The sequence below is a fragment of the Dreissena polymorpha genome, unplaced genomic scaffold (assembly GCF_020536995.1).
Source record: "Dreissena polymorpha isolate Duluth1 unplaced genomic scaffold, UMN_Dpol_1.0 chrUn018, whole genome shotgun sequence".
Classification (NCBI taxonomy): Eukaryota; Metazoa; Mollusca; class Bivalvia; order Myida; family Dreissenidae; genus Dreissena; species Dreissena polymorpha.
Window position 1 is genome coordinate 210,001 of NW_026273332.1, and position 21,939 is coordinate 231,939.

A 21,939-nucleotide genomic window follows, 5' to 3' on the forward strand; every position below is an offset into this window, starting at 1 on the left:
AAATTCATGGTCAATTATGTAATACTTGGATTATTTGAAAGGCCGCAATACATTCCGTTTGACGAAATATTTGTTTTAATTGCCAGCCGACTTCAAAACAATAATGTCGAATCATTATTAAATGTATGTGTGGTGTGTTGGACGCAACATGTGGGTGCTTTTAAGGTTAAAGTAAAAATGTGATGCTCTTTTGTTAAAAACAAGTTTGTTTATGTTCTGTAAATTAACATGAAATTTCAAATTTCGAAATAATAAGTAACTCATAAGAGCATACGAACATTGTATTGTTCACCAGCACCTTAAGTTAAGTTATGCTCACGCGTCAAAATAAAGTACATATCATCACACCTCTATATAAAGGGGTACCTATCACAGTGGAAATAATCGACTTTCATACATGCTGTCGATACTTCATATTTCAGATTCGTTCATGGTGTGGCAAACTTAATTACACAAATACAATGTCGTAATTAAGTGTACTTTATCCAGTAGGTTATGTATGCTTAGACTAATGTACATCCTTTTTTAAAACGTTAAAGCCGGCTATTGTCCCGATTAACTATATGTTTTGTTTCACTCATTTAAACATGTAATAGTAAGAAAGCGAATGTATCAAAGATCATTAACAATTGTTGCCGGTAATAACTACATTTAATCAATGAACTGTTTTTCGACTTCTTATACATTGAGTAATTGTCTGTCTGTTTGTTTACCCAAATTGTAGTCGTTATTCGAAAATCTACAACTGCGATCATTTCAGTCTTAAATAATTCATATAAAGGACTGTGTAATAAAAGGCAATGTGCCAATTTAATTTGAAGTTTCATTTCCGGGATATCAGTCGTTGTCATCCAATTGTGTTGCGCTTCGTTGTTTTCTCTCCAGACATCTGCTTTAAACTCGCTGATGCCATGAGATGTTCCCAAATTCAAGATGAGCGAACCCGAACCTGCTAAAATATTGGTTATATTATTCCGCCTGAGAGTTTTGTTCGACCTAGCGAGCGTTTTGAACTAAATGAAGTAGAACACCTTACTTAAAGTGATTTTTGTGTGGACGAACCAAATACATTAAATAAAATAATTGAATGATAAATAGTTCATTTTAATTACAATAATTTACATTATTTATTTCAGGAGACATGCCAATTATGCTGATAAGACTAAATCATGTGTTGACACAAAGATTTAATATGTAAAAGCATTATCATATACAAATATTATATAAAATGTATATAAAGTTTGTCTATATAACCGTACAAATAGACGCGTTCAATAACTGTGAGTGCAATAGAGCTACAGTCAGCAAATTTGACCTGAAGGGACTAACATACAAAATAAATAGTCATGCGTTCAAATATTTACGAAATGCTACCGCAAATTGGATTAGTTTACATTAAATCCGAATCCCGTATGGTCCAATCTTTGTATGCATTTTCCCTGCCTTTTCTTTATTTAAGATTGTGAAATGAATATATATTACATTTCACATTTTAAAACCACATATGTGTAATGCAGCTTCTAACAAAATCGCCCAAAATGCAATCACACTCGGTAAACAGGTTGTCGGCCGTTAGATTTCGATACAAGCATAGTACTTCGATAAACGCACCCGAACAGTTAATATTTTAACGTAGTTTCCAATGATATGCCCCAAAATAGTGCAGGCACACTTATGATAAAGGAAATAGCCACACGAGGAAATTAGCGACCGCTTAATGCCTTTTAAACGTGAGGAGGAAAGTAACATTCAGAAATAGGCACTACTTTTGATTTAGTGATGAAAGCATGAGACGAAACTGACGTAACAGTTCCGTCAACTATTTTATATAAAAAACGCTCAATTGTGTTATATTTTACAAACATGGGTTTATTCAATTAAGATGGTACGTATCTGTCTTGTAATGTCTAGTATTAAACTTGTATTATATATCTTACAAAGTAGCCAGCAACACAATTTAAGTAAGACGGATGAACCCAGACAATTGTACTTAACTTCCGTATCAATCTACATTCGATTTCACTCGAGAACATCAACGGATTATCATGATGTGTTTTATTCAACAAAGAAAGCTCAATTCAATTGAGAAGGGCATTATCTTCCTTTCATTGTAAGTTATTCAACTATTATAATGCATATGAGAAAGTAAGTAGCAAAAATAAGTATTTGTAAAAGTGAATCGGACCAACTCAAACAACTATTCGTTATAGGAATGTCCCGTAAAATCCGAATAAATTACTTTCGATTTCATTAGAAACACACATGTAGTGTCATGATTCACACATTCAAACGAAGATGTCATTATTGTTATTTGTTTTTACTGTTATTTGATTATACAGTGGTTATTGAGTCGTGCGTTGTTTTTCAAAAACGTTTTAATAGTATCAATTACTATAGCAGGTATTTAAAAGTGTACACGTTATAATTGTAAATAATATATATTGTGTTGCAATGGGCAATGTTGACGGTCAGATATAAACTGAATCTTTTTAAGAATCGATCATGAATTTATGTTGTTTGTATTGGAAAGAGTATTTATTGAAAACAGATACATTTTGAACTATCGACTACATTTAAAAGCATAACAGCAACAATTCATTTCTATTTACTACGTCATCTTTAATCTCCAAGTTTAAAGACCATCTTGCATTTTAACGATGTGGTGTTTAACGGATAGCTAAAAATTCGTATTCCAACCTATATAAACTGAATTTGCCAGATAAACAATTATATTATTATTATTATTATTATTATTATTATTATTATTATTATTATTATTATTATTATAGACAAATGTCTTGCCTATTGAAACATGTTAGCGGTTTTTAATTTCAACCAACATTAATATTTGATAACAGTGTTAGATTCATAATTTGAGTGTGTTCTGGATTATTTTACATGCACAGTTGTCAATGTTTCTCAGTGCAGAGAAAGTCATCGATTATACACTGTTTTATACGCATTATGTAAAAAGGCGGTACACTGTTTAAGACAGGGAACCCGTGTCGGACCCGATGCTAGTTTCCGTGTGGTTTAAGGGTTAGGGTTAGTAACGTTTAACCTTACAACAATATACCGCTTCTTCGGAAAATGTGCTCAAAGCACATGGCCATATTCCGGTGATTTGTTTTATATATGTTCCGTACTCCAGGTACTTTGAAGTATTTTTAAGTGTTCACAGGGTACTTCTCAGTATTACCTAAGCCGGTAATGACAAAACGAGCCGCGACATGAATGACGTTATTAATGATGTAAACATCACACCCAGCGGACACAAGAAAATACCGCAAAATGTTTTAGTGCTTAATAATATTTATATTGAAATTAATTGTTATCATACGTTGGTTTTATAAAAGCTTAGCTGCGAAAATACTATTATATTTACTTATATATTATACCAACATGGCATTGTATAACAAAATAATGAAAACCGATTTATATTGCAAGCTTGGATATGCGAACTCGATACATATTACAACACAATACTTACAGTTATAAATAGCAAAAGGGTATGCCTTAGCTTTGATCTCTCCTATATGCATTGGTCGCAATTGGATGTTTCGAAAATTGTGTTTATTTGGAAGTTTGTAAGCGAACCTTTTCTTTAGTTAACCTTATTTATATTACCGCTCATTTTAAGCGTCATTTGCATGTTTGTTCTTTCGTTTTCAAATTAAATTTAATGGCGACAGCATTTTCAGTTGGCAATTAAACAATCGGAATCTGATCGTCTAACAATCACAATTTTTTAAATCCTCTCCGAGTTTAAAAGGTAAGTTTTCAATGCCTATAGCAAATATATTTGCATGACAAGAGATTATATTTTGACTCTCATCGGTTCTAACCAACTCTCTTTGAGTTTAATGAGGACTTTAAATAACCATTGAAAATGTATGAAAATGTAATACTGTTTAATGTTTAAGTTTTACCACTTTTTATTTATTTGCTTTGTATTACCAAGTATAATAACGATCCTTCGCATGATACTGAATCTACACTGAAAGTAGGTCATTTTCTCTTGGAAAGTTATGATTCCCTTATAATTGTGTGCTTGTTTAAGAGTGTAATAAATTTGTTTTTAGTCAATTCTATGTGAAAAAAATAATACTATTTGAATACTAATGTAAAAGTTATCTATCTAACTAGTATTAATAGAAAAATCTCACGCGTAACATACCTTAGCAACCAAGCATGTAGGCCAGCCGATGAGAAGCCGTTTACTTATATATACATTATTACTAGGAGCTACAGCTAATCAGTTATTTGGCAAAATATAGCCAATTTATATACGGCGTTTTTGTTTGTGTATGTCCAAAAATACAGATAAAACTACAGGTGAGGATATAAAACATGGATATCTTTCACTTAACATTAAAAGGTGTTTTAATTATGAAGGCCTCTATCGATGTATACAAATGCTACACACAGTTTCTTTCTTAAATGATCTTTATCTGTAATTAACAACCAACTTAATGAAACATTTAAACATTGTATCCGTTTTCTTATGTATCCAGTAAAACGGCTATATTCAGTTTCGTGTAGTCAATAACTGTCAACAACGTGACCAACTTCGCTTTAAATGAAACTTGAACAACAATATTCATGTTCATCAATAAAAATTTCGGGTTCTTTGCATCAATCATTAAGTGAATGAAAAAGTGTAAGGTGGGATATTATATATGTGTGTGTGACTTTAATTGATTACAATATCCGATTAAAGAAAACATAATGCATCCAATTAAAAAAAGGCCAATTATTATTGAAGTTACAACATTTTAACTATTCAGTGATTGTAATATCTGACATATCAAATATGTTATATATTAGACAAACACTAAATTAAATAAACATTTCATATTTAAAGGAAAATAGGAGACTTCACTACAATGTCATCACACTGTCAACTAGTATATTATTTCAATTGGTTTTAACAATTTGACGAGAAAGTGGTTATCAAAAAAATGCTAATTGATCAATTCAATTTATCATGGATTATAAAGAACAAGTGATTATGCAACAATGCAGACATGTTTGTGTATGACATACAATGATGTGTTAATATTGTCTACAGCAACAATAATGTTTCCAATATAAATACATATTTAACTTTTCATTGTGAACACTTTTAGGATGTGTCTGTGGTTAATCCGATATTGATTTAAAACATCACTTACATTTAACATGACCAAATATTGCCAAATCCACTGTTGAACCAACTTTCTAATGAGACCAATCTCTCTGTGTAGGTTCTAATATCAAACTTTATCACCGGCAGTGAACGATTAGTTTCAAGTCATAGTTATGTTTTATTTCGTCACTTACAATTGCAATTACAAACTGTATATATCATAGATGAATGACATCTTAACACTTTTTCACAGATTTAAGAATGTTTTGAAATGCTTAAAATTTATAATGTAAATATCGGAAATAAAGTTGTCAAGAATAAATCCAGAATACAATATATTAACGCCTGTCCACCAACCAAAAACCTTTGGAGTAAAAGTATTTCGCTAAAACAGATCGGCCATTTGCTATTGTAGTTGTAAATGTATTGTATACTGTTTCTTAGCAGTTCACGCTTGGTGCCAACATATAATGATAACACATAAACAACCCGAATCATTCAATCGTTTTGCGTTTGTAAAGCTATATAATTTTCAGGTTTTTAAATCATCAAATGATGCAAGTAATAAGTATTTTAGAATTTCATAATTTGTTATTATAATTGTATAATCGCAAATAAACAACTACACCAAACATGTGCAAATGTGAATCTTGTTTTTAAATTTTCACAATTTACCTAAACCTGAACAGTTCCCATTAAATTGTGTGCCCATATATTTTAGTTATTTATTTCGTGATGTTTACATTAATTGTGATAGAAATTGATCAGACCTAAGAAGAATATGCATTTGGCTGCATAGAATTAAAGCGCGTGCTATTAAAAAACATGTGTTTTTAGATAAAGGCACATGTATCGGCTCAACTGTTTGTTATTTGCGCTTGCTTGGAATGCCCATAAGTACTGCAAACTAGCCTATAATTGACTATACAGCATGACTATGACGTATAGATGATTAAACCGTACTACTTAGTTTGATGAATAGTAGCTTTCTATCGCTATAGTCCAAATTTTCAGGAAACGTTAGATGATCGCAAGCGATTTACTAGCAATCTCGATATTTAAAATGCAAAACTCAAACGATTTGTCGAGTTAAAGGGCAAAAGTATAGACACATTTGTTAAATATTTGTATTTTCTTCCGGGAAACGATATATAACAGATTAAACATGCCTTTGTAGGTAAAAACACATGGCGTGTGTCGGCTAATTTCCAATTTGCAAAACGCAATGCGTAAACATCAATTGTTTAACCTTAAACATTGTCATCCCGATAAAATAATTCAGTAATTTATTAATAATTGATTGCCGCAATGAAACAGTATGTGTAAACGTTCAAAACGTTTCTTAATACTTCTAATTATGACAGACTACAAAATACTATGAAATCGTGAACAACTAAAACAGCCATGGTCTTTCAACCCGTTAATGATTGGGCCATTCGTCTTGTATTGTATATGATAGGGATCATTATAGTTAAGTGTAGTAGGGATCGCAAATATTTTGTCACAATTTTTCAAAAAAACTTATATTGGTAATTGAATGCAACTTTCGATGCTATTAGAATACAAATTGTTATGTAATTTAACTCAACCTAAGCACACTTGTCGAACTAAACTAATGCCCAAAACGGGGTACCAAACGTCAGTATGGGAGATACTTAACATGACACTGCATCAAAAGAGCTTCCCGATTAAATTAAACGTGACCCTTAGTATTACCAATGTATCCGCTATTAAGGCAACATGAAAACTCGGAATCGGCAATTTAATGTTTAAACACCCATGCCACTCGTGTATCATTATATCTCACACTAGTAGGGCATTGTTAGAAATATTTATCAAGGTAAACTACTAATATTCAGAAATGAATATATTAAAATAACACCAAATGTCTTTTAAATGCAACGAACCAGATTCAGAGTACAGCCAATAATTACAGACAAAGACATTTTATAATCAAATAATGTATTTTATTCAAGTCACATTCAAGCCGCTGATGTATTATTAAAAGGCAAGGTAGGAGCAGTTATACTTGGGCTTCATTTATCTAAACAAATACCTGTTTTGACGACGACCATGATCACTGGATTGCTGCCATTGTAACGAAAACATTAACAAAACATTATAAACAATGTATGTTCGTGACTCTTATGCATAACGATTTTTTTTAATTTTGAACAGCAACCCATGCACGATACGTCGGTCCTCGGACATTTTCGATAACATATTATAAGGACTGGTCACATTTCCGAAACTGGCGGTCATCGTGTCCAACAACACACAGAGATATTAAAATATATATGTATTGTTTGAAATGAAAACGAATCTGTACAACATATTGGCTGTTATCGGTTAATTTTTCATCGATATATGGTTTAACGATAAGATAGAACAGTTCATTACCAACCAGTCGAGCCGAGTCTGTGCTGGTGAAGTAACGAGCTCTAAGTGCTTTTTCTTGACTCGGTCAAATCATGAATTGAGTTAAGTGACGCCAAGGATACAAAACCGTTTATCATTGGTTGATATGAAGGAAACTGGTTTCAATCCTTGATATAATTGTTAAGCGACATCGGAGAACGATACGAACTTCCCAATTACCTTGACCTTGGCAATATATGATGCAAAAGTAAGCACTTAAATCGGCTGTAAAGTCTCATCGAGTACTATTGGGTTCAATAATTAAGCTTACAAATAATTTTATTCATGATAAGACACAAAGCTATCTTCACTTGAAATTGAAAGTTTTACCATATGATATAAAATAATACGTCAAATCGAAGTAAGCAATTAACAATATAATATTTAACATTGTTAAAAGTGTTTGAACCTAAGCATAATTAATGCATGGTTATCAATAACTGCATCATTCTGAATTAACAAAACACAATGTACTATTTTAACAAAATATGTATATGTGAATACTTATTTTGAATGTTTTTTACAAAATGAGAAACAATGTGTGTTTTGTTCAAATTGAGTACAACTTTAAAACCATATTAACATATAACGATTGCCGTCTGCTTTTAACTTCTTCGTGCATATTTTAATTTTTACCCGAACACGTATTATTGTTAATACAGCATCTATATCTGTTATGGGTATGCCGTGTGTGACCCGATTCATCAATGGCGCCCATGTTAAAATCGTGTCTCCGAGAACAGGGAACAACAATAGTACACCCAAAAAACAAAACACGTTCGAACTAGTATCTTTCCTTTAATAATCCTTTAAAATCCATAAATAATCCATTTAATTCAATAATTGACGAGTTTGCATTTAGGGTCTTTGATAATTATTTTAGCATAGTTAAATAAAGACCCTTATGCCATCATATCATTTTATTCAAATGAGAACTCAATAAACTTTCTTCTTTGTCGCACGCTACGTCATGTACTCTATGTACATTACTGCTGTCAAAATGAACCGGAGCAGTTTATCAAATGTGTCGTGTTCTGAGAAAAATGGGCATAATGCATGTGCTTAAAGTATCGTCCCATATTAGCCTGTGCAGTTCGCACAGGCTAATCGGGGACGATACTTTCCGCTTGTATGACATTTTTTGTTAAAATGAGGTCCCTTCTAAGCAAAAATTAATTTTTTGCGGAAATTGTCGTCCCTGAATAGCCTGTGCGAACTTTACAAGCTAATCTGGGACGACACTTTTCGCACATGCATTATTCCCAGTTTTCTCAGAACACGATACAAATAATAGAGGTTGGTGAACTCGGTTGCATTTGCAGATTTCTGCATACAAAGATATATTTAAACTTGAACAATGTTTTATTTGTCTATGGTGAATTCCCTTATTGTACAAGAAAGTAAGTAAGTTTATTGTAAACATAGGACAAATTAGAGCAATAGTCTAGCATGTTACGACGACCATGTATAATTGTTATGTTACGTCAAGAACAACTAGAAGAATAGACGCTTTTGTTAGCACTCTCTTGCAGTTTGGAAGCACCAGGGATTCCGCTAAATGATGCAAATCCCGACATCATTATCAATTTGTCCCTGGTCATTTTGATGAACTCATAGTTAAAATTTATACTTTATTTTATTGTGAATTCATTTGTAAATGAATTTGATAAAAAAATACATGTCGCTGTTTATAAGCGTGACACTTCGCGCGAAAATTACGTCATTAGAAAATGTATTGTGGGAATGTTTTGGTTAAAGCTACCGGTGGTTAAATTCCACTATGCGCGGTTAGGTTACTTTGCGGTATGTTGTGTTTATACAATCGAGTTACCTTGAAGGTTACTATACCTGAATAACCGCAAACTTACCAAGGTTTGAATGTTAACGAGCGGTAACTTTAACCAGCGTTTATATAATCGTGTGCTGGTGTAATTGTTTATACAATCGGGTGCTCATTTTTTTATAGAAAACACCACATACTACAATGTCCACGTGCAAAGCGGTCGTGTTGGCGGTGATTCTTGCGCTGTGCACGGGTATCTCGAGGGGCCAGTGTCCAGCGACGTGCCAATGCTACGGAACTGACGTAGAATGCAGAGGACAACAGCTGTTGACCATACCCCTTTCCCTACCGGACGCTACCACTACCTTGTAAGTACCGGAACAATGTATCAGCTGTTGTGTGTGTTATAAGTCTTTCTGTTTGTCTGTCTGTTTGACTGAATGGCTGTCTATCCGTCTAGCTGTTTTTTCTGTCTGTCTGTCTGTCTGTCTGTCATCATCATCATCATTATATCATCATCATCATCATCATCATCATCATCATCATCATCATCATCATCATCATCATCATCATCATCATCATCATCATCATCATCATCATCATCATCATCATCATCATCATCATCATCATCATCATCATCATCATCATCAGCAGCAGCAGCAGCAGCAGCATCATCATCATCATCATCATCATCATCATCATCATCATCATCATCAACATCATTATCATCATCATCATCATCATCATCATCATCATCATCATCATCATCATCATCATCATCATCATCATCATCATCATCATCATCGTCATCATCATCATCATCATCAACAACAACAACAACATCATCCTTATCCTCTTTCTCATTCTCCTACTCTTCATCATCATCATCATCATCATCATCATCATCATCATCATCATCATCATCATCAGCATCAGCATCATCATCATCATCATCATCATCATCATCATCATCATCATCATCATCATCATCATCATCATCATCATCGTCATCATCATCATCATCATTATCATCAACAACAACAACATCATCATTATCCTCTTTCTCATTCTCCTACTCTTCATCATCATCATCATTATCATCACCATCATCATCATCATCATCATCATCATCATCAGCATCATCATCATCATCATCAGCATCATCATCATCATCATCATCATCATCATCATCATCATCATCATCATCATCATCATCATCATCATCATCATCATCATCATCATCATCATCATCATCATCATCAGATATGCTTTTTGTGATCAATAACTAATTATATTCGCTTATATGTTTTATAAGTTTAAATCACTATTTGTATCATTACTTTTGCCGTTAATAATTTAATTAATTAACAGCAAACACTATTCAAACTGAATAGCGCTTCTTTTCAATAAATATAATAAGAAAAAACTTAAGGTTAAATCTGAATTTATTGTAAACGGTTTGAATATGGACTGTAAGTGCGTAGTAGTATAAAGACAGCTATTTAGTTGTTGTAGCGATTAACGCAATTGTGTTGTCGTTGATACAGTACTAATATTTATAGTTAATTTAATAAATTGGTGCTTAGTTAAATGTGAATTGTATGCGAACAAACCATGTCCTCGCCAAATTTGATGGGATGGTGCTTCGTATATTGCTCAGATGATGATGATGATGATGATAATGATGATGATGATTTATCGGGGTGTTTTGTACGGAAGAACTGTCTCTGATGTGTGCCGTTGTCTTATGTGTTTCATTTGTTTAAGTGTGCTGTTTGATGTTGGAACGTTAATTTAAATATAGTCTTTCCTGCTTAGAGGCATAAGCAGATGCACATTAACCATTTCTTAGCTTATTTGAAATATATGATTATTTGTTTCGCATTAGAATATTATTATTTGATTACTTCAGTTAACTTTGTTTTTATTCCAGGGGTTTATACAACAACTCTATCGCATCCCTTCCTGCGGATGCATTACAAAGACTGACAAACCTAAATGCACTGTAAGTTGTTTTCAGAATTCAAACGCAGCACATATAATGTATGTGAAATTATAATTTCCTAATTGTTTCCTAGTTGCTTCAGATTGATGCATCACTTCAGATCGTTCTCAAATAAAAAATACAGTATTTAAAGAAATATTTAGGTGTTATTTAATTATTTTTAATACAATTTCATTTTAAAACCGGTCACCGGAAAAACTTTGCTAAACCGAAATTTGCAAAATTAAGTATTCTTTATCATTTAAATATGCCTATATACGAAACAATTATTGGATAGATGCTTTTTGTGATAAATAACTGATTATCATCGCGTTAAAATATCTGTATTGTTTCATTATGGACGTTGTAGGTAAACAAATAGCCTTTCGATTAGCCATTAGAGTGTTACCCTTCATCATCGGATGTCTTTGTTCATTGTGATTGTATTATTGTTCTATGGTATATTTAACAACTGAATGCATGGAACAAATTTCGATATATGTTTACTTGATTTAAAAATTCTTTTTATTTTATAGTTATTAGTTGGTTTATTTAATTAGTATTGTTAAACATTGGTCAATTTTCGTTTGAAATATATTGTTAAAATGTATTTTTGTTATGGGTAAACACATTCTAATGAGAAAAAGTTTTATTTTATTGCATGCATGCAGCAATTGACTTGATTTAGTTGTATACATATTATACATATTATTGCTCAATAGTTGTCTTTTAAATACATTTTTATAACTATTGAAATAACATATTTCAAGATATTAGTTTTCCCCTTACAAATGGGGAATACACAGGATTGTAAAGTAACCCGCCTTTTAAAACAGTTAACAATCCTATACTTAAGAGTCGTGAAACTAATTATGAGCAAGTGAACCTGTGAACCTTGATAGTTTGAATAATTTGTTCACATTCTCGGAGATTTTAAGCCTTTAAGTATGTTTTTATTTAACACTTGCGCCGCAACTAACTTAAACGTATGCCCGCTAGAGCCCTGCAAAGTATGTACTCATATCACTCTCGCACCTGAATATTTGGGAACATGTTTAGTGATTACAACAGTGGAATGGAGTGTATGTGTGACATAATAACTCAATTCATTGTTTAAGATATATCTGTATTTAAATAAGTATTACAATGCATTGTTTAACCTCTTAAATCAGTTGGCTTATGAGAAATAACAACCAAACTGTGTTGAAGTGTGAACTAAAAATATATCAATAATTAATTGGTATCAATAAAATACACTCCTGCAATATTTTATTTAACACAATAAGAACATTTCGTCCATGCATTTAAAAATAGTGATTTTTGAAGCTTCCTGGTGAAAATACATCCAGTTTATGTAATACGATTGAATCAAAATCATTAAATATGTATAGTATGTCATTCTAATTTGTTTAATGATGTAAAACACATTTTGTCTGATTGTGTTTACCGTTGATTATGTATAACTTAACATCAAACAATATTTAAACTAAATGGCGCTTCTTTTTAATGAAGGTTATTTGTTTTAGTGTAAAGGTTAATCTGAATAAACTATTAGCAGTTTTGCAATATACTGTTAGGTTAATAGCAGAAGGACTTTATCTAGATTAGTAACCGTCCTAGTATTTTACTTGTGTTGTGAGTGATATAGTACTTGAATGTATAGTTTATAAAGTGTAGCTTAGTTTAATGCTAGTAGTGTTCAAAATAATCAAGTGCTCGTAAAATTTGAAAGTGTGATGCTGCGTAAAAAACATAGATGATGACGATGGTGATGATGATATAGTTTTTGTTGTGTTTAATGATAAAGATTATGATAACGATACATTTTAAATTACGAACGTTCTGCCAAACTACAGTGCATAACAAACCAAATAATTTTTAAATGACTTCAATAATGGTCTGTAACGTATTTAACACAGATATGTTGAGCCCTTAATATCTTTATTAAAAATAGTATCCAAGGGACTTAAATATTGTGAAACACGTTAAAGACTGGTAAACATAAACATTGCAATATAACATATGTAACATCCCCCTTTTTCTGAGATTCAAGAAAATATACACTATTTTCAATGGTTTTGAAAGCATAGTACTTAGCCGTAAGGCTGTTCTTACTAAAACATATATTGCATAGTAATTCAATAATAAACTTTCTAATTAAATGTTCAGTTTTTCAACCTTTAATACGCATGTTCACTTATTCTTTGGACATCAAAGTGTAAAGTCTATCGCACAATATATGTCTTGTTGGGATCTTCACTTTTCTCAAGCATGTGCTTGATTGTTTGAACATATCTTTCAGTTTGTCCCATTCTTTGAATATAACGCGGTCTCGATGTTGAATGATTGCCACTCTTCCCCAAATTTCTTAAAATGACTACAAGCAAACTGCGGTTAAGTATCCGTAACACGTTCATCAATGTAGCCAAATCGCTTATTGTTTTTTCAGATACGCGGTAACATTTCTTGAACGTTACCAATCGAGCTTTTAAACTTCTGGTCAATTTGTAAAATATTCCAGTCAACGAATAATGTCTGCCCTGTTATTCAAACACATTTTCACCGATCTTTAATGACGGCCTATCAGACATTCACTGGGCAACAAAGGCTCTTTATGATTCATTTTACTAGTGTTCAGTGCACACATTTTAGATTGCTTTACTTTATCTTCGACGTCTCTCATCAATACGAACCAGAACATTAATTCGCATGCTCTCTTGTGTCATGCTACCAAACATTGATGTGTTCGATGCACAATGTGCAACATTTAACGTTGTATCCGTTTTGGGATTATAACCTATAACGCATTGTTTACAATTCCATCCAATTACAATTCCTCCATTCGTGAGGTTGTGTCTAAGCGTTTAATGGATTCTGGTACTTATTTTCTGGTCATCCTTTCTCAATCAAGGGTTTGATACAACGCATGTTCTCATCTTCTTCAGAAGATTTATTTCAACACTCTAAATTTCAACTCAGACATAGGTAAATTAGCACGCAACTGTATTTGATTGATATACATCACCGGTATTTTGTCCTGAGTATCTGGTAATTTATTTCTTGACACAAACATAGTTTAACCAGATTTAGACTTCACCTTGAAAATACTCTAAATAGGTTTGTGATCCGCCTCTTCTGTAAACTCGCCTCCATACAACTCAGGTATATTTTTTTCAACCAAACACAATTGCAAGAGTCCCTTTTCCAATTTGAAATGATCTCTACTGTGTTGGATTCAATGCGCGGGATAAATATGTAGTTATTTTTTCGTTTTGCTGAAAGACTGCTGCAAGTCCAAATGAACTAGAATCAACGTTCAACGTTAGACTCTAACTTGGATTCAAAAAAACTAAAACATGTGTCGTCCTTGTCATTTTCTTATTTTTTTAAATCTTTCTTCTTGTGGTTTCAAACTGCCAGTCTGCATGTCCTTTTCCAACAATTTTCGAATTGGTGCACTTATCTCTGACATATTTGGCAAACATTTCTGCAGGTATGCGATGAAGCTTAGACATGCAGGTGTTTCTTTCTTATTTTGAGGTCCAACCATGTATTGATCAGTTCTGACCTTTTCATGGTCTGCCTCAAGTCCCTTTTGGCTGATGTTATGACTAACGTAATGCACTTTTTAATTCCGGAACTAGCATTTTCTTAAAATCAGTTTATAGTTGTTTTGCTGCTTTTTGTCGAATACTCGCTTTAGTCTTTCATTCATGTTCTTGGATGTTTTTCTAAAGAATATGACGTCAAGTATTATCACCTGCGTTCATTCTAGATCCTGTATCATCACTGTCATGAAACGCTGATACATTTCCTGAATGAACTTAATTCCAAACGGAGCTTCCCACATCTAGAGTGCGTTAGGCATCTCTGAAACTATATCCTGCACTGTTTTCATCGGATAATATTATCGTAGTATTGCTTCATTCAGAAGTCGCGGGTCGATGCATATTCTTACATCACGAGGGATATATGTCACTGTTACGAACGCTTTCACGCATTTAGTTGGTTTAATGTGTCGTATTATAACGCCTAGTGACTCCATTCTCTGAAGCTTATCTTTGACGTTTTGCTTCATGTAATTTGGTACTTAAGGCACAGGCTAAACAACAGGCTTTACGTTTGGGTCTAGTATTATGTTATATGAGCCGGGTAAACAACATAAACCTTAATATGCATCCATGTTTTCTTATATTGAGTTTAACCTCTTTATAAATCTTCCGATGTCTCACCACTTTACACCGACTGTGATCTGATTTTGACCATATACAATTTAACGAATTGTCTTTTAGCGTTAATGGTAGTGTTATAATATCCAACGGTTAAATGCTGTGTGAAGTAAATGAACGCAAAACATGTAATAGTTTAATATAATTCCAATGAAATATGACATTTGGAGACTTTTCCTTTGCCTCTTATAAAAAGTAAAATTTATCGCCAAATAAGTCAATAGCTTTTCTTCAAAGTGGAAAGCATTATAGAATAATGTATTTCCAACTTGGAAAAGGGGGGAGTTCAATTGGAACTTTAATTAAACAGTCAACATCAACGTCCAAACAGTATATATTATAACTTTGATTACATGGTGTACTTGTTTTAGTTTTAAGGTGTAAACTCGAAGGAAAACACGCTTCCGATTTGATGTTACAGAAATAAATGATGTATGGTAATATTAACGTATTTAGTTTTATAAACTCACTTTATTTTATTAATACACAAACCATATCATTAAATATATATATGTATATATACTTAAACTTGCCCACTTATTGGGCCTGTAGTCTTATACCCTCCTATTGGGACCTACCAGAAATAGTGGTGCTGGGAGGAATTACAGGATTTCAACTGCCTTACTTTTGCTTTGATAGAACATGTTTACCTATATATATATAAGTAAATCTTTACAGAAGAGGTTAAACCTCACAACACCAACTTACTGGGTCAGACCCAAAGTATAGTTATAATTATGTATAAAATGTTGACCCAATGTTACAACCGGCGGCACTTACTGTTAAAGGTCATAATAACACTTCAACGCAATGGCAATACGCGAATATTGTCCAGATGATCTTAAAAAGCGCATTATAACAGTTATGTACAAAGGTGGCGATAAAAAACAAGAAAGACCCTTGTAGTTACAGAGCCATATCATTATGCTCGACCGTTCTCAAACTCCACAAAAAGTGCTACTTGATTTAACAGAACAAAGTAAATGAGAATCGTTCAGTCCGTTACAATGCGACTTCCAGAAAAATGTAAGTTGTCTTATGAGGGCGTTTATGGTACGTGAATGTATCAACTACGCACGTGATGATACATCGTATCTATGCATTTGCTATCCAGACGTCAAAATGGCATTTGGCTATGTACCTCATAGTTTCCTACTTTTCAAACTTTACAAAACCGGCATCGACCTAAAAGTACTCAAAAACGCACACAGTAGTGTTAAAACGCACGGAATAACGTCTCAATGGTTTAATATATTACAAGGCGCAAGCCAAGGCAAAGTCAGCAGAACGTTTAGGTATAGTATATGTATTAATTATCTTTTGGTAAGCCTCGACAGAGTGGAGTGTGGTCTTAATATTAAGAACACTAGCTTTTCATGCCCCACTTCAGCTGATGATATGGTTCTCAGGTCTTTGACAAAACACGGTCTCAATGAAGTAATGCAGTGTTGTTTCTTTGTACCTGTACAAAGCATCTAAATGCAAAGTCGTTGTCTACAATGAAACTCAGATTCGCTACAAATCACTATCGCGCATATGGCACCTTGAACAGGAAGTAGTAGACGAAGCGACTACTTATGTTCACCTAGGTGTTCTGAGCGACAAATATGGCGACCTTAATGAAGCCACCAATTTATCTTATTCAAATATGCGTATATCTTCCTTCAGCTTAGTAGAATCTGGCCTCCACCGCGGATGCATATATCCGTTAACAACGACGAAAATGTATGAATCAATCGTTCTACCAAAAGCTTTATACGGGTGCGAATTGTGGAACACCATTACTGCCTCATAAACTGTATCCCTTGAAAGACCTCACCGGCAGTGCATTAAGCACATACAAGCTTTGTCTCAATGTACACGCTCTGGTATAGCGCCATCCTATATTGGCATTCATCCAATAAAATCAATTATTGACAGAAGGAAGCTACTACTTTTTGGTCAACTATGCGTGTTAGATACGACCAAACGTATACGAATCATCTTTAACCAACGTCTGGTGACATATATGTCCGTACCACACAAGGTAACTGGTTTCATTTCCGACATATACAGAATGCTTGGAAAATATGCCTAAACACATGTCCTAGCGAATTACTTACATAATGCAGAAGTTATTAGTATGAATTTTTTGACAAAGCTTATAAACAATTTCATAAAGGTCTATAATAAGTATGAATTGAGAGCGAGTTTAACTAACGAATCCTCAATCAAGCGAGGTCGGTTTCTAAATGCGGATACCATGCCACTTCCGGTACATATCAAAGCTATACAGGGATTTATTACCCGAAGTATTCTCTACTGTACTAGTTTTATGTACATTATTCTCCAAAAAATTCAATGTTCTTTGTCACAACTGCACTACTATTAACTGACGAAATAGCAGTTCATACTATTTCTTTGTCTTGCTTCATTCTCTGGAATTTCCTCATAGAGTCACTTGGTTTGGCTAATTTAATTTTATATGTGCATTTAGCCCTGAACAACAAATTATTGAAATGGTTAGGGGCCTCCCAGCAGTTGATCTCGGAGAATCAGATAGAATGCTGAATGTTTTCAAAGGTTCTTAACTTCGTTCATAAATTGTCGACTATCTTCAGGCACCCGTTTGTGCAAATGAGATTAAAACTTTTAACACTGAGGTATATACATATGCATTGCATTACTTACGGATCTAGAACAAGAGTGTATTGTTAAACTTTAAACATTTAGAAGTAAAGCATTTCTCAAATTGTCTTATTTCACTAAATTTGTATTATTTCCATAAAAATATTGCTAAATTCAACATTTATTTTATAACATGTTCATCTATTCAGCTTGTTTGTAATATGTTTGTTCGTTTTCACGAATGTATTTATACAAATCTATTCATCTGTAACGATGTCTCTTCTAACGAAGAAATTAAATAATATCTATCTATCTATCTATCTAGTATATATATGACCCAAAAATGGTATATAAAAATATGGCCCAATAATGGTATATATGTGGCCAAATAATGGTATATGCATGACCCAGAAATGATATATAAAATGATGACCCAATATTAGTATATAATGATAGCCCAGAAATGGTATATACATAACCAAATAACGGTATTCAAATGATGACTCAATAATGATATATTTTACAATTATTGACTGATGGTGAAAAGAAATACGACAAGAGTTATGGTTCTTGTGCACTGCAATCCTCAATGAGATATATCTACCTGTAAAGTTCCAAGTTTGTATCTCTGATCTTTTTTGAGATATGCTCCAGACAAAGTTTGCCGGACTGACACTCGCACGGACGTACCAACGCAAGCATATTTGTGTGTTTTGTTTTACTTGCGTGTCATTCTTGCCGTATAAAACGTACTTGTGAAACACCTTTTTTACTTGCCTGCATGTACTTGTGTGATCCATTTCTTCTGTGACCTTATTTTAGAACGATACACACTTGCAACAAAATACAACCTTCTGAAATAGCCTTCATTTAGGTATATGTTTGAAAGCCCTGAAATGATTACTCATCAAGTTACTTCACACTCAATTAATGATATGCAATGATAATAACAAAGACTTAATAATTCATCTTAAAGCTTTTATTTATTATGTATCTGGTCAGTTACAACATACTACAGTAAATACTTGATGTTGCCAACAACACATGTGTACAAAAGTGTACACAATTTGTGCCTGAATTTATATCTAATATATGCATACATCACTTCATATTTTAAAGCTGTAATAAACTAAAAATATAAACATTCACCTATAAATGGCCCTTATGCTGAAACGAGTTAAAAAGTTCCCATCAAACTAGGTCAATAAAATAAGAAATCCCTGACACCCCATCCAATTTCACTTTTTGTCTTTAGTGGTATGTTATTATCTGCTAATGATTCGTCTTACAATGACTAAAAATTCAAAGTTTCATCTAGCAAAAATATTTACATGTTTACTTCTGTTTTAAATAATTCGAAATAGAAATATGCAAATGAGAATGCGACTTCAGTGAATTGACAAACATGATGAACTGTTAGCTGCAAAGCATGTTCCCAATTCAATTTAAAACTTAAATTACAAAAATTCTCTTTAACAATGTTACTGTACAGAAGCCTGGAATTAATCGGACAATAAAATGGATTATAAGATATGACAAAGGGGATTTTATGGCAAACTTTCAGAGTTTAATTATGTTAAACATATGCTGGCTTGCAAATTAATATTTAAACAACTAGCACAAAAAGATACTACAACTTCTTGTTGTAGAATTCACACAATAAACATATATTGCCTTATACCGTATTTATTATATTAGACGAGTCGCGGCGTGATCATTTTCCCGAGGTTGCGCATGTAATAGGGTAATAAAATATCAAATTTAAGTATAATTAAAAGGTTCCGCTTTCAAAAAAACACTATGATACTGAGTATAAGCAATTAAATCACTGATAGTGTTGTTTCCGTGCTAATCATTAAATACCTAACTAAAGATATTCTGAAAAGAAATACCGGTATGCTACTTGAAAAAGAACAAATAATCCGATAGTACACAATGATTGTTGAAATGCTATTAATTGCCATGTATTATAATCCGTTTTGAAAGGCCGTTTTTGGAACACTTCAAAATGCCGGAAATCAAAACAATTCCCGGAATGAGTGGTCATATTTTAGATCAGATAAAGGTTCCGGATTTTAAAAATTTAGTGGGGGCATGTTTTAAAGGGCATGTGCGTCTATTAGAATGAATACGGTAACAGTTTTTTTTTTGGCATGCATGTTTGTGATTTATGCTCATAGCAATAATAAACAATTCAGTTTTATATTACAAAGTCAAGCTTCTTGCAAGTTTCAGGAAACAAAACAAAACAAAAAACGTACTACATTGCAACACTTTAAAAACACAGGATGGTATATACAATGATATATTGGCCTTCATAATCTACAGGCCTTCAAGCATGGCTTTAAAAAAAGGAGATTTAAGACGAAAAAACGAGGACTATTTGTGAACAAATAGGAACTAAAATAAGTACAAGTACATTATCAAATGTTTCCAAATACAAAAATAACCATATAAGCAGGTTCACAGGCTTAGTAGAGCTTCGACAAAGGAGTGCTGCAATACCCCCGCCGCCACCTTGACTCAATTTTTTTCCTCCACATTAAAAGCATAGTTTGTGGAGAAAAGAAATGCATGTGCACAGCCTCATATAACATTCGCTGCTGGCGGTGGTAGATTTATTGGCGGTGGTGGCGATGGTAGCTGTGATGGCGTGGTTGCTGTATTAGCGGTGGTGGTGGTAATTGTGGTGATTTTGTTGTTCACCGGAAGGCGGTGGTTGCGTTTTTGACGATAGTGGCAGTGATAGAGTTGCGACGATGACGACGGTGGTGATGGAAGCGTCGATGGTTGCGATGTTAGTAACAATGTTTCCGATGTTCAAGGATTTTGTTGGCGTCGTTTTAAGAACGTACATAATCAATTATCTTCTGAAATACACAAACAGAAAACAAATGAATATTGGAACGTGTTGATCGAACTTGTAACAGACCAGGTGTTTTCAGACAATAAATATTGTTTCTTAAACACCTATATACTTAGAAAAACATGGACTTAAAAAAAAACAGTCAAATTTTACAAAATTGCCTTTAAAATATTTTAAAATGATTTTGTCAATTGAATTTAGACAAGGATACGTAATATTTACACATACAAGCAATAAAATGAGATGACCTTTTCTTCGTATTAATCAATCAATAATTTACCCCAAATGAAACAATAGCTCTTCTTCGAATCGGAATGCGTTATTAAATAATGCATGTATATGCTGTAAAATGTAAAATTTATTTTGGAATGTCATTAAGGTTACAACATCCACATCAAGAAATTAGTGTGATGTATTGGTATGTTGAGAACATGTTGCCAATGTTATGTATATATATTTTTTTATTTATATTTTTAGTTTTATTTTATATAATATATATGAGCTTGTAATATATATATATATATATATATATATATATATATATATATATATATATATATATATATATATATATATATATATATATCTTATCGTATTAAATACAATAAGATTTTAGTTTTTTTTTTTTTTTCGAACAGTCGACGCAGTAATATACAAATGTATACCTCTAAATTAGCAGGAGCTGGCTGGATATCACTCTAATGGCTTACCACTTGACTTCAGTGCAATGGGTTTGCGTGACTTTGTCTGTTGTTTATATTATCATGACATTTGTGAACTTGGATGGTATTTTAATCCATACCGTGAGCCTTTAGATAATGTTAAGCTGAGTGTAACTTTAATGTTTAAGCATATGACGTTGTTTTCTGTTACTTCAGGTAGCTCGGTTACAACGGGTTACGCAACATTTATCGGGCGGCGTTA

The 21,939-nt window shown here is 32.9% G+C and overlaps 1 protein-coding gene across 1 annotated transcript in view; it reads left to right on the forward strand.

Annotated features, from left to right (window-relative positions):
• LOC127863592 (slit homolog 2 protein-like) overlaps positions 1 to 21,939 on the forward strand; it is a 228,698-nt gene that overhangs the window by 49,763 nt on the left and 156,996 nt on the right. Inside the window, exons 2-3 of the mRNA XM_052403153.1 lie at positions 9,513 to 9,697; positions 11,263 to 11,334. Of these exons, the coding sequence (XP_052259113.1) occupies positions 9,531 to 9,697; positions 11,263 to 11,334 (239 nt within the window). The 5' untranslated portion in view covers positions 9,513 to 9,530. The remainder of the gene's footprint in view (positions 1 to 9,512; positions 9,698 to 11,262; positions 11,335 to 21,939) is intronic.